The 14,824-nt window shown below is 40.2% G+C and overlaps 1 protein-coding gene across 1 annotated transcript; it reads left to right on the top strand.

Moving 5' to 3' along the window:
• Nucleotides 7-14,622, top strand: NUS1 (NUS1 dehydrodolichyl diphosphate synthase subunit). Its single transcript, XM_021390140.1, has 5 exons — nucleotides 7-206; nucleotides 7,954-8,076; nucleotides 9,474-9,626; nucleotides 13,592-13,691; nucleotides 14,390-14,622. The coding sequence occupies exons 1-5, from the start codon at nucleotides 140-142 to the stop codon at nucleotides 14,478-14,480; spliced, it is 534 nt and encodes a 177-aa protein (XP_021245815.1). The 5' UTR covers nucleotides 7-139; the 3' UTR covers nucleotides 14,481-14,622.

Genomic DNA, 14,824 nt, shown 5'->3' with positions numbered 1-14,824 from the left:
CGCGGCCCGGGGGGCACGGCGGCCCGGCAGGAGGCGGCCCGGGCTTCGGGCGAGAGGCCGCGCGGACGGGCGGGCCCTGCAGAAGCTGCCGCTGCACGTGGGTCTGGTGGTGACCGAGGAGGAGCCGAGCTACGCGGACATGGCCAGCCTGGTGGTGTGGTGCATGGCGGTGGGCATCTCCTACGTCAGCGTCTACGATCACAACGGTGAGCGGCGGGAGTGCACCCGTCGTGGGGGAGGGAGGGAGGCAGGGAGTCATCCCCATAGTTTTCCGGGAGAAAATCTTATACTGAGGGAGTGCTGAGGCGCTGGCACAGGCTGCCCTGAGAAGCTGTGGGTGCCCCGTCCCCGGAGGCGCTCAAGGCCGGGTTTGATGGGGCCCTGGGCTGGCGGGGGGCAGCCCTGCCCGTGGCAGGGGGTGGGGCTGGGTGGGCTTTGAGAGGTCCCTTCCCGCCCAACCATTGTGTATCGTTCAGTGCTTTCCTGTTGAGGAGACAGAACCAGCTGTGTGGTAATCTCAGCTGATGGATAATCTCTGAGACTGCGGAAGCCAGCAGCTCGGGGGGGGCTAATCACATCCAAGGTGTGCTATGCTACTGTCCTCTCTGGGGACAAAGCTTCCTGCTGGAGATCTGACAGTGGCTTTAATGCCTCTCAGAAAGACTGTGAGACACTTAGGTTTAATTGTTGTTTTGAATCTCTCCCAATGACTGTCAAGAGATGTTACACAGAAAGGATTAGATCTATGATGGGTTAGGGGTGCTGTCTGCACTAGTTGTCTTCTGGTGGTCTTTTCAGGAGAAGTTCAGTAGTGCCTCCAACCGAAGTAGGTGGAGTCTGTGGTCAAAGATACAAAACTTACGGCTGTGGAGGCCGTAACCTGATCGTAGGTATGTGTGGTTTTTAAAGCTACTGCCATCGATGGTGGCTGTTGCATCTCTGGTCCTTCATACGTAATGCAAGGCTGAAGTCGCCTGACTTTTGCTAAATCTTGTGAGGTCTTTCTAAGAAACTGGGCTCAGTCCCTTACCAGTTTAAACTGATGCGTGTACAGCTCCTGCGGAACTTTATGTTATGTTTCAGTGGGAGAACACTTCCTCATTTGAAAGTCAAAGAGTCTTCTAAATATTTGCACAACACTTTGAGGATACAGTACCTCCTGAAAAGCCATTAGTGTGTTGATGTTTTTGCTCTGAGCTTCAAAAGCATGCAGCCAGGTGAAATGCTACAGAGCAAGCATTGGTATTATGCAAAAGCTTCCCTTATGGCCTAAAGGGAAAAACTTTAGATTGTACAGTCCTTGTGTTTTCTGTCAGACCTCAAGTAAGTTATCTGCAGTGCTGCCTAATTTTGTGTACATATGTTTAATTTCTTTTTAGATCCCCATGTTGTGCTGCACAGACATTTACCTGAGCTGAATTGAGGAACAGATCCATCTGCGAGCTATATTTCTTGTTGCCCTTCATTTTCAGATTTGAATGGCTGCAGGGTGAACAACACTGAGTAGGGATGGGCAGTCACAGATACCCTCACTGAGTCCTGTCTGGGAGGGTGAAACCAGCACTCAGCTTGTCTGTCTGTTTCCACTAATAATAGAGTTACTTCTGCTTCTCCAGAACATGTGCGGAGACATGGTCAGACCTGGAACTGACGGGTACAAGACTGTGCATGTGATGACCAGAAATGATGAGCCTGTTCTCTGAAGAGTGGTGCAGATGAAATAACCCTGCAGAATGATTGTCAGCTGTTCAGAACGACTATTCTGAGTGGAGATTAGCATGACAGTAATTAATATTTGGAAACAGTTGAAGTTGCATGCTAATGAGCTTTGTTAATGCCCTTAAGTTTGAAAATAGAGCTATGATATCACAACTTTAAGATGAAGAAATAATGTTTTTTCCATAGCTAATTTTATTAGTCTTTAGATATCAGAATATACCAGTTTAATTACCAGCTTGAATTCTGATTTGTTGGCATATAATTGATGAAGGCAAGCCTTAAACCACAGCAACTGAGTGGTCTAAATCATTAACTATTGGCAGACTTCATACTTGATGAGAAGAGCCTGCCATTACACATCCATGTTCTTTACAGATATTCAGTGCATTTTCTGGGATATCATCCACATCTGCATTCTGCACAGAGCCTTTTAAATTGTTGTCAGTGAGCTCTGAGTGAGTAGTCATTCAAATGGCTTGAGCGTACACATTTCTGGTGGTATCAGATACATTGCCTTTCTCTTGTCGCTGAGCTTCTTACCATGGCTGGATTGAGCAACAGACCACTTCCAAATTGGCCCGTTGCTAGGTGGGACATTGTAGTACCTCGCAATCTTGTTGCTAAATGCAATTCTGAACAATAGTGATGTCTTGAACCCTCAGCGGTAGCATTAATAAGTAAAGGTGAAAAAAGACAGGTACAACTTGCTCTTATCAGTAGCAGAGGGTGAACCTTAATTATGCTTTGCTTGTTATCTTAGGTGAGGGTTACTTTTGGTATGCTGATCTGCTTCAGTGAGGTCCTGTGTTCATACAATTGCTATTGACTTAGCGAAGATGTGTTGTCACCACTACTGCTGGCTCTGGTGGAAAAAGAAAACAAGGCGATGAATACTCTGCTTCTTCGTGGTGGGGTGTGCTTGGGTTACTCTTCCTTCACTGCTTTCTTGTAACAGTGAGATTCTGCTCATTAAAACAGAAGGCTTTTGTTACAGGAATGTTCTTCCATGCTCGTGCTTCCTGGAAGGAAATTGGTCTATGTCAGTTTCCTGTAGAAAGCTCATACTGAAATGTGACCTTAACTGGACTGCCTACAGGAAGAAGGGGGAAGTGTGGCATTCTTCCAAGAAGAAGAAATACCAGATAAGCTGTTTATAGTAGTGAAATCTCAGGTTTTCACAAACTACTTGAACAGAAGATTGGTTCTGTGCTCTTAGCTCTTCAAAATGAGTAACTCCACCTCAGCTGACCCAGGCATATTGCAGCAACTGCACTAGTAACTACAAAGGCAACTTGGCTGGAGTTAGATATTCTCATGGGCAATTACAAGAAAACTCAGTATGTTACAAATGCATTGAATAATAATTGTAGAACCTCATCAGGTACTTGACTATCTTCTCTGCATCTGAAGGTCAGCAGTCTAAAAGGTTGAAGTAAGAGTCTGCATAGTGCAAGAGGACGTCAAGATAAGTAATTGTCTTGTACTGCAATAAACATGTTGTGATATGACTTGCAGTACTGGAGTGTTTTTCCCAAGCTGAGGGAACACAATTCTTGTGGCTTCTGTGGTGGTTAGAGGCCTTCTTCTTTCTCCCTCGTCTCAAAATATTTTCCAAATATGCAGCAAAACTCAAACACCTAAAGAGGATCATGCTACTGTGTGTGCCTTAGTTATCAAATTTAGATTAATTAAACTTTATTTAAATATAGTTTTTGCTCAAGGATTTATTTTTGTAGATTTCCAGTTGTATTCCTTGGTAGCAGTCAAGCCATGCTAGCCAAGATATTATCTCAGAGGAAATAACTCAGCTTTCTCAGAAGACTACAGCTGCAACTGCTTTTCACCAGTGTTAGATGCTGTAAACTTCTTCTGTTATTTTGCTGGTCATGGGACACTGAATGTTACTTCTCTTCATTGGTGAAGCTTTCCTGAAGTAGTGTGGGACAAGGATAAAGCAGTTTCAGGAGGTTTGCAGTCTCTTGGCATCTGAATACTTCAGGTTCCTAAAGGGATGCTTCTGGTTGGAGTGCTGTTAGAACCCTCAGTAGTACTAGAGTTTCTTTATCCTGGATTAAGCTTTCCAGTGAGCTGTTTTACTTCTGACCAATTTTTCTTTTAGAAATTCTTTGATATAATAAAGTACATATAAAAAGAAATTATTTAATGAGCTGCGGACTACCTCTTCTGGATTATTTAGTAGTTTAGTTATCTGATCAACTTACGAAACTGAATATTTGGTGTATTTTTATGAAGAGGGAGTTAAGTGTGTTGTGGCTTTGTGTCACTGGAGTGTTTTTGTCACGCTACATCTGCTGGAACTTTACTTTCGACAGCTGTTTTGGTGTTCATTAGGCGAAGTCTCTAGACCACATGTTTAATGTGGTCTAAAGCCAATCTATACATGACAGGCCTTTTATAGGGATGGGTAGCATGGAAGTATTAACACTTTCTCTTGATTACTAGTGAGTTCTTGCAGGGACGTTCTGTACTAGAACAAGAACTGTGGGAGGAGCAATCACAGAATTCTAATTTTGAATTCTTCCTCTTTTGCTAGCTGTATCTTCAGTGGCTCTAACTGGGATGAAGTTTAAATGACTTCAGCTGTTTTCAAACTTGCTTATGTATTTTTCAGGACTTCTGGAATAGATGACACTTTCTAGTGCTCAGTATCCTGTAAGGTCCAATGTAATAACACAAACCTCACTTTCTTACATAAACTACACCGTGTTCAGTTTTGAGCCCCTTGCTACAAGAAAAACATAGAGGCCCTGGAGCATGTCCAGAGAAGGGCAGTGAAGCTGTGAGGGGTCTGAAGCACAAGTCTAATAAAGTAGTGGCTGAGGGAACTGGAATTGTTTCTTCTGGAGAAGTGGAGGCTCAGGGGAGACCTTATTGCTCTCTACAACTACTTGAAAGGACATTGTGATGAGGTGGGAATTGGCCTCTCTTCCAGTGTAACTAGTGGTAGTACTAGAGGGAATGTCTTCAAGTTGCACCAGGGAGGTCCAAGGTTAGGAAAAATTTCTTCTCTGAGTGGTTGGGTGCTTGAACAAGCTGCCCAGGGAGGTGGTGGAGTCTGGAGGTGTTCAAGAAATGTTTAGGTGTTGTACTGAGGGACATGGTTTATTGGGGGAAATACTGGTGATAGTTGGACTGGATGATCTTGGAGGTCTTTTCCAACCTTGGTGACTCAATGATTCTAAATGGCAGCCGGTGCAATCCAACACAAGGATGCAGGTTTTCATGTGTTAAAACAGTTTCTTGGATGTACATTATTTGAACTATGAATTGATATTTCTCAAGCTGGTGATAGTTTGCTTAAAACAGTCTTCTTGTGACTGACTTTGGCACTGAAAGAGAGTTGAGAAAGCAGATAACTGCAATGCTGTGAAAATGTCTTCTTTCCTAGGCTTAGGTTTGGTAAGGTCTTCTCTTGTAAGGAAGAGATGTTTTTTTCACCTGTGATTCCTTTCTCCTGTCTTGCTTTAAATAATAGGGCAAGTGAGAACACTGAACAGCAAAATGCTACCAAGCCATTGGCAGGTGTTGGTTGTGGCAGTCTGGTCTGACAGATGAGTGGCTGACACCACCTGGTGTTCTATGTCATGGTGGTTTCTATGATTTGACTTTGTCTGAACTGATTTGTCATGTTTCTGGTGCACCTGCAGGCTCCTACTTACACACTGCATTGTTAGTCTCTAACCTTTAAATGCTGCAACACCGCAGTTGACCCCAAATGGGCACGGCTTGTAACTTTTCCAAAGCAGTGCAAAAGGTGTGAAATAGAAAAGACTTGTGTAATGGAGGACTAATGCAGAAAGCTGACTGCTCTGGTTTGCCTCAGCTGTAGTGTGTCTGGGAACTAACGATCAATAGTGCACTTGTAGCTTGTGTTATGAAGAGTTATACCTAGAAATAGGTAACACGTTCTTTTTTATTAAACTGGAATTTTATACTCCATGGCTTTTGGAATGGTGATACTTAAGTGTGCATAATGCTTGAAATGCTTAACTTGCTGGAATATACACATTTCTACAAGCTTGCTTTCAGAAACAAAAACTAATAGAATACAAATGTGAAATTTTTCACTGCATTAGAAATAGGAATGCTGCATTCTTCCTTGCTTAACAGCGAACAGCTGTTGCATTACTTAATACTTGACAAGACATCTAATATGATTCTTAATGTTATAAGAAAGTTTAATATTATGGACTCACTTTCAACTTGTGGAAGAGTAAATAAAATAGGAATGTGGTATTAAACGAAAACTTATCTTGGTGCCTTGGAACACTTGAGTTCTTTTACTGAATTGGTATAATCAGACAGTTGTTCTACACTGTATCTATCATGCATAAGTTAGCAACAGCATCTTCAGAACTAGCTTGAATATATTTTCAAATAAACTTTATAAAACTGTACCTTGTAGACAGTTTGATATTTGAGATCTTGTAAGGGAAGAGAGTACATGTCTGAGCCAGAACTGTTTTAAACAATTTTTCAAGTCAAATGAGTGTTTAGTCCATGTGTGCTGCTTTCTTTCTGCTGTCCAGTGCAGTGATAAGGACAAGTCTCTTGTGCGTTAAGCAAGAGGCGTGCTCAGGGTCAAGTTCTTAAATGCCTCATTAAAAAAGCATTCAGGTACCCTCTGATGTGCTTCAGGATCATCTCTGCAGGAGAAATGCAAGTGTGTCAAGGTTAGTGGATTGGTTGGAATTCTGATTTGGAGGTCTTTCTCAGAAAGTTGTGCTGGAAATGCACAGTACAACTGAATGGCTTAGTTTGTTAAACTGCTGTTCCAAGAGTAAAAGAGGATCCAGGTTTGAACAGCTGAAGGAGGCAGGTGAGCCAAGTGAGAGCAGAAGTAAAATACTCATGGTTCAAGTTCTCTAACGCTTCTGTCTATCAAGTTTTCTGCCTTACGGACTTGTTCACCTGTCAGTGTGAAATCGGTTACAAGCATCATTAACATATATAATGAAGTTATTTTTTGCAGGAGATATTCAGGATGAGAAGAAAAACAGATAGCTTTATCACCCTTTAAAGCATCTAATAAGTCTATATAAAACACTGACTCACTAGTATAGTAAATGCATTGCATGTTTTCATTTAGGGGTGAGGAAAACACTAATGTATTATGACCTTTTCCGAATACATTTATACTTATTCAGACTACTGCTGATGTGGAAACTGGTGTTCATAGCAGTTTCTAATACCAGAATCAGGTTGAGGTGATAAATTGGAAGCATGACTGGGAAGTTGTATGCAAGTTCAGTGTTTCTTGAGTGTTAAGCTGATTGTATGGACAGTTTTTAGACTGGTCTGCAGAAGTCCTTGCCATAGCATCTCCGAATGAAACTTGAGCTCTTGTTAACAACCCCTGAATGCCAAGTGATACAAGCATTATCGGTTCCTATGTAAATATGCATAGCTGTACTCTTTCAGTGTAAATATTTAGGCTTTAATGCTAAATTTCACTCTGATTTTAATTAGAAGTGGTGTGGTGTAACTAAAAGGTAGAATTTTAGAACAGCAATCCAAGCATGTTTGCTTAAGCAAGTTTTTGTAGACTCCTGAGCTTGAAATGTACTTACGATGAGCATGCAAGTAGGAAAAGACTGTGGGAACCGCATCAATTCATAGCATGATGTAGCTTGTGAAATTCTCTTATTAGGAAATTCTTGATATTGGCAATGGCATGAGTGGGCAGTTACTGTGACCTGATGCACTGATTTAGTCGTCTTCTGGCTCCCTTCATGGCAAATTGCTTTGTTAGATTGTAACCTTACTAATATGTATGTAGTAAGTGAAAGCTGATATCAGCAGCAAATCTACAGCAGCATGGGGCAGTGAAGAAACTAGGTGTTATGGTGATATGTTACTTGATGTGTAAGTAGATGGTCCTGTGCTCTTAGGGTATTGCTCTCTCAAACTATTGCTCAGCACACTAAAGACAGCGCAGTGATTCTTAAACCATCTCTTACACAATTGTGAATTGCTACTTAAATCAGGCTGAGTAAAAGAGGAACAGAAGCGCGTGAGAGTTGTCTCCTTGTATCTGCTTTTGCAAGGTCACTGGAGTTAGTCATGTGCGGTAGCATTTGCTTTTGATTCTTATCATACTTGTGCATTCCAGTTTGAAACCAGTACTGTTTAATATTCTTCCTCCTGCATAGGGTCAGATTTGTTTTAATAGCACTCTGTAGTAGGTGGCTGACATAACTTTTTTTTTTGCAGGTATTTTCAAGAGGAATAATTCAAGACTGATGGATGAAATTTTAAAACAGGAGCAAGAACTCTTAGGATTAGACTGCTCCAAATACACCGTGGAATTTGCAAATCAAGACAAAGCTGATCAAGGTAAGGTGAACTGAGAATGGGCAGAGACTAGTAAGACTTTAGTTGTATATGGATCATAATTCTGCTTTTACTTCAATACGTTCCTATGTACTATGACTTTCCTTCATTAACCACTGATATCAGAACACATACAACTTTCCTGGGCTAGTATTAAGCTTTCAATATGATTGTGGTTATTACTAATAGTGAGGTCTTGCTCTTCCCTTTGCTTAGGCATCATAACTGCATGTCTTTCCATTAGCGAAACTCTTGTGCCAGTGACTCCTTTAATGCATCAGTGTAGCTCAACTTTCCACTGCTTGAGTGAAATTAATTCTTTTGCTGAGAGACATGAAAAAGGGACTAGTGTTAACAATGCATACAATTCTGTCTCTAAACTTATGCTTATATGCCAGAATTGGGAGGGTGTGGAAGAGCAGAACTGCTGGTTGTCATGTTAATGTGTAACAGAGAAGGTAAAGGGCATACAGAGGACTAACCTGTCAATACTGGTATGTCATATTTTAAAGGCTATTTCTCTATATGACAAATCAGTCAAATATTCTCAAGAAATGTTGTGGTGGCCTTTGATAGACTGAGTGTAGGTGTTCTGATGCATCTTCAAAAGAACACAAAATACAGTTCCAAGCAGTTAGATTCATTGTTAACGTAAGTTGTGTATTTTAATGGTAGTGTGCTTTGTATTCAACCCAGTTACTTCAAGCTGGGTTTAATAAACCTGTTATTTGTAGCCTTTAGCTTCCTTGGAAAGTTTACCTCTTAGTTACTTTATCTTGCCTCACAATAGTATCAGCATCAATGAGATTATTCCTGTGATTTAAGGAGTTATTTTAGAACAATTACAGATGAATTGATAAATTCTGCTGGTGTTACATAGTTCCTACCTTCTCTGTAGTAAGTAGTCTTAGATTAGTGTTGCAGCATCACTTCTGAAGTGCTGTGGAAATCCTGTAGTCGTACTTGGGGAGAGTCCTAGCTTAATCCCATTATCAAATGTATGTTCAAAGTAGTTGTTAGAGCACATTCCTCATATAGGATAAGAACTAGATCTTTCTATGTTGCTTGCCCCATCCAGATCAGTAATTCAGTACCCTGTTCTTAGTGCTTTTCATGATAGTGTTAGAACCTATGCAGATTTCTCTGGAACAATCTGCATTTGAAGATTGACTTTTAATTAAGCTAATTCTCACTGGTTTCCTCAAAATAGTTGCTTTAGGTTTGGTTTTTAGCAAAAGCAAATCCAAAAGTTTCTTACTAATTTCTTTAACAGCTGAGTGATGGACTAGTTACACAATATATGAAGTAAACCAAGTTACTTTCAGTTATACCCTGTGAATTTTTAAAGTGCATTCAAAACTGTATTTCTGTTACTTTTAAACTATGTTTTGTACTTTCAGTTTTAAATTGCCAATCTACATTGAAGGTGCTGTCTCCAGAAGATGGAAAAGCAGACATAGTAAAAGCTGCTCAGAACTTTTGTCAGTTGGTAGCGCAACAGCAAAGAACATATACAGACCTGGATGTGAATGTGTTAGACAACTTGTTAAGTAGTAAGTATGATACGGTCCCTCAGGAGGAGGGAAAGATTATGAAATTCCTAGCTAATTTGACTTCTGATTTATTTCTTGGTATCAGTATGTATCTTTGTTTGTAGTCTATCAGAATAAGTTATGCTGACTGCCTTCAAACTTATGCTGAAAACTCTTGCTGTTTTGCTGCTTAGATCTGTTTAAAGAAAAAGCTCCAAAGGAAACCTTAAGCTAAGTTGGAGAGTTTCATTTTCACAGAATTTACAAGCTCTGTGGGATGCTCTGGAAAAAAAAGTACTTCTGGGATAAGCTGAAACTAGACTTACAAGTAAGGTTAACATCTTGCAAGGTAGCATGCTGCAAGCCTAGGTGTGAGTGGGGAGTCTTCACAGATCTAGTTCCAGGAATTTAAACTATTAGAACTGCTTAACTGTTGGCCTTGAGTGCGAATAACAGGGTACTTGCTGATCCTTTGCTGCTGTCTAACTCATGTCAGTTATCTCCATTACTAATTCATGCAGATTACTGACTCTGCACTGAGGTTGCATGGCTACTTGCAATAGCTGTGAAAAGGGCAGGGCTGCCCCCATGCATGGGAGGGAGGAACAGCATTGTGCTAAGGAGCTGGAGTACTTGTTGAACTTCTCTAGGTAATCAGTGCATGTTAAATACAACTGGGTTCAGGTTTCAGTTAGCACAGTTCAACTTGGATGTCTGCAGGCATGCTGTGTGCCTGATGTACAGTTACAGAGTGGCTTCCATTAGTTTAGTCTAGAGAGATTTCTCTCCTCCCTCCCTCATCCCCCAAACAAGTTGTCAGCTGAGTTGCTGAGGAGATCCACTACAGTGCAGTGGGAGTTCAGACACTTAAGTCTTAATCCCAACTAAATTGTTCCTTTTTTTTAAGCATATGGCATGTTATCTTCTCACAGTAGTGGAATTATTAAATGGATGTTTAATATGACACCTGAGGAAGTAACTTAGATGTCTAGCCTGATATGCCCCAAAGGCAATTTAAGAAAATGGGTAATTGATTCTGTAGAACGGTAGCTCATCTTGAAGAACTGGTGCCAGTGATACCCATATACGTATTTTGGCCAGTGGTGCTGAAGTAGAGCTTTTCGAACACTTGTTCCTGATCTGCTATCCTTGCATTTGTATCTGTTTTTCAAGTAATGCATGATAGCTGAGCACAGAAAAAGAAATCTATATTTTTAGTCTGTCAAAACTGTAAACTTTCAAAATAGGTTAACCTGTGTGGCTTGTAACTAAAAATAATATTTATAACAAATCCTGCTTATTAATCTGCTTGTTTTTAATGTCTAGGACAGTTGGAAGAATTAGTCTTCCATGACTGATTTATTTAATGAAACCGCTCATTTTAGTTGTCATGTTTAGTTTCAGTGTATTCTCAACTGCAGAGTATCAAATGTAAATGCCTGAGCTGTTGATTTAAATTCAGAAGGAATTCTGAAAAATGGTATTTAAATAGCTATAACCCTAGGGTTTTTCATTCAGAGGAATTCTATAAGCTTCTGTTTTCTTTTTTTCACATCTTGATTTAAATACATGGTAGTATAGTTGTGTAATCTACACATGAAGAATGTGTTTATTGAAGTCTGGTTTTAAAATGGTGGGATTCTAACTTGTGTGGCTTTTTACGTTCTTCATTTGTTCTTGCTCTAACTCTTAGAGCCTAAGTTTTCTTCAGTGTAGGTGTAGTTTGTTCTCAGCAATGCCTCAGCAAGCTTTCTTTCAGAAAAGAAGGTGCCAGCTGCATTATAATACCCCTACTTGCTGTCTCCCTTTCCAGTAACAAATATAATGAAAATACTGTTCAAGTTGGCCTAGTTAATCTATGTGGAGAAGTAATATCAGCTCTACCAATTAATTCGTGCTTCCCTCATAAAACTCTTGGCTTAGAAGGGATGTTGTGAGATTTCTTTACCTTGAGTGTCTGAGTCTTCTGGCCTCTTCGTGGATTCTGCTCCCGTCCTTCTGTCTTTTTATGTGCTAAACTGGAAGAGTGCTTTCTTCTGCTCTGAGGGAGTTTCCACATGATCTGTAGTGTTCATGCATTTAGGTAGAGAAATAGATGCAGGGTAGAAAGCACATTACTGTATTTAAATAGGCTGTTTTGACAGTAATACTACACACTGTTCATTTTCCTTCTTCAGATAGGAGTCAGAAGGAAATATTAGAATAAACTGGGCTCTCTGAAGGGCTTTTCCTGTTTGAAAAAGTCATTGCAGTGTTGGAAGATCCTGCTGCTGAACTGACCAGCTGAGGATTACTCAGCTTCTGAATCAGCTGATGAGTAAAGCTGTCCGCTTCCACCCGAATCCCCACTTCTGAGTATTCACTGCTTCCCTGCAAAGCTGTTTCATACTAATGTACTAGCTTCCCAATAAATAAGCAGCTTCAGCTTTATACTTCTCTGTTCCCTTTGAGATAAACTCTAAACTGGCTTTATTAGAAATTCTTAGGCTTGGAAAAGTAGCTTATTTGTCTCTGATGAAAAGTTCACTGTTGTTATGATTCAGTGAGGAGGGAGGATGTGAACTTTCTTGAAATCTTCAGTTTCAATTTTAGAACTGCAGCGGGGGGAAGAAATTGTATGGGACCTTAGCTTTGTTTTATTCTTCCTGATATTAAGTTCCTCTACTAAGTTTAAGCTAGTATAAGGTTCTTAATTGTTTCGTTTAAAAAAAAATAATAATCTGAAGTTTGGAGCAAGTAGGCAGCAATGAATTTTTTCATCTATTAAAGGTAAGAATTAGGCAATGCAAGCAGTCTTGCAGTTAACTTGTGGAACTAGTGGATAGTAGGAAGAGCAAGAGGAAATATCAAGGAGTAATCATTGTTTGTAGCACCATTATAGCAAAGTAGGGTTATGACTGCTGAAATGCTTTTTCAGGTGAGCTGGGCAAGTGTGTGAAGAACAGCTTTCCTGCTTGGTCTCCTTTTGGTGCAATACTGTTTTCCACATGTTGCCTTAATCAATTTGCTGGAATTAGCGGAGAAAGCTGGACTAAGACTGTTCATTCTAAGCATATTGCCTATCTGTTAGTTCTAGTCTGTAGTACCTCAGGTATGACATTGTATGGAAGGGGCAACTGATTGTCTTCTTCCTTGGAAGGTCGGTAGGAAGCTCTCCTGGTGAACAAGACAGCAAGCTACTGAAGATCTAATTAGATTTTCTAATCATGGGGGGAAAATCCAAGTACATAAAACTGTAGTACTTGGTAGTCCCAGCTTTTTGGGGAGTGAGATTTACTACCTTGAACAGCTGTTTATATGTCCAGTTCCAGAGACTGGGTATAGATGATGAAACTATCAGAGTTCAGATTAGACTAGTTGAACAACAGTGACTGGGGTTTTACAGCATGGATAGTAAGAGTGTGGGTGCCTAGCGAACTCAGTGTCATCTAGTCCTGCCCTGGGTGGATCATGTCTGTTTATTCACAGGAGGAATAAGGCAACTTTTTTTTCATTCTAACCAGGAAGATGTCACCTGCAACAGTTTGTCTGAAACTTTGTAGTAAAAATTTCTACGTGTCTGCGTAGCTCTATTCTGAGCAATTAGGCAATTAATCTGGCAGTGTTTTTTTAAGATGTTTTCTTGCTAGTCAGTGATATCAGGCTTTCTTTTTTTTTTTTAATGAAACATCCTTAAGGTTTTTTGTTAGTGGCTCTCTTACTGCACTTGACGGTAAATACACCTAGTTAAGACTATAGTAAGTGTGTGTTGGGATGTAATGTGTTCTGCTCTATTAAAATCAAGTTTGCCAAGACAAAGCTAGAACGAGTCAGCTTTAACAGCACTGTTATGGTTTGCTGTTATTTAAAACAATCTAACTGTTCCTGTCACTGCCTTACCAAGTATTTGAAAACTAAAAGCATTCAATTGCAAAGCAGATGGCTTGAGACTTAAAAACAAATCTTATGATGAGTTTGACAAAACCTAATTTAATTTGTTCTTACAGGTACAAGTGGATTTCCAGATCCTGATTTAGTCTTGAAGTTTGGTCCTGTGGACAGCACATTAGGGTTCCTTCCCTGGCACATCAGACTAACAGAGATCATGTGAGTTGTCTATAACTCCTGTGGAAACAGGTTGGAAATAATATCTATCTGAACAAGTCTGTGTGACCTACCTAATAGAAATAGCCATAAGAGGAAACATGTTTAAACAAAAAAGTCCAGAACTTCATACCAGGGTCTAGGAGTTATTAAATGACTGTCAAATAACCTGTCAAATACTTCCTGCGTTGTTGCTGCTTCAGTTTTGGTGAGGCAACAGCAAGCTTTACTTCTGTTAACTTCTGTGCTCAGTGATCCAAGTTCAGTTGGTGTTCCATAGATGAATTCTAGTACCTTACAGGTTTCTATGTCCTTTATATTGCTACATAATCCTATCAGGGAAACTAGATGACAGTGCTTCTAGATTGGTATTCATCTTTAATTATTAAACTGACTGTAGTTGCTGTATTAAGTCAGAGCATTTATAAGGGCACCAAAAAGCATGTCTGGACAGAACTGCTTTTCTCTGACTCTTGCACATTGTGAAAGTGCCTTCTGTAACTTAATGAGTAGGCTTCAATTGAAAGGGTGACAGAATACTGACAGCTAACTTAAATACTATGGAGTTGCATGAGGGCTACGGTATTGAGAAACTCTACCGTGTTGCAGAGACAGTAGCTTGCTTTGAGTAGCCTGGCTGGCTGTATCAATCATGTGATATTTATAAAAGCTTATTAACATTTTCTACCTTGCTTTCCCAGTTCTTTGCCTTCCCACCAGAACATCAGCTATGAAGACTTTTTCTCTGCCCTCCATCGCTATGCAGCCTGTGAGCAACGCTGGGGAAAGTGACTTTTGGCTGAGCACACTGAGTCGTGCTTTCCATGGAAAGGAATTGATGTCTGTTTACAACCACCTGTGACCCATAAGTCTGGTTCATAGTCCTTTCTTAATTTATCAACAAATTCAATAAAGTGTCTTACCTTTCTAAATAGTCTGTGTGAATGTGTGAGAATCTATGGGGAAGGGGAAATCCACAGGTTTGCTTTATGATAAGACATCGCAAGCAAAGCTCTTCAAACCTGAATTACCTTCACTTTTATGTCCTGATGACCAAAAGAGCATGCAAGAATTTCACTGTGTGAAATTCACAGGACAATGTAGATAGAATTTTATCCCCTTGAAGGTTCTTAAAT

This window comes from Numida meleagris, chromosome 3, assembly GCF_002078875.1.
Source record: "Numida meleagris isolate 19003 breed g44 Domestic line chromosome 3, NumMel1.0, whole genome shotgun sequence".
In the NCBI taxonomy this organism is placed as follows: domain Eukaryota; kingdom Metazoa; phylum Chordata; class Aves; order Galliformes; family Numididae; genus Numida; species Numida meleagris.
Note: the sequence above shows the minus strand (reverse complement) of the source record. Positions and strands in the feature narration are given on the sequence as shown.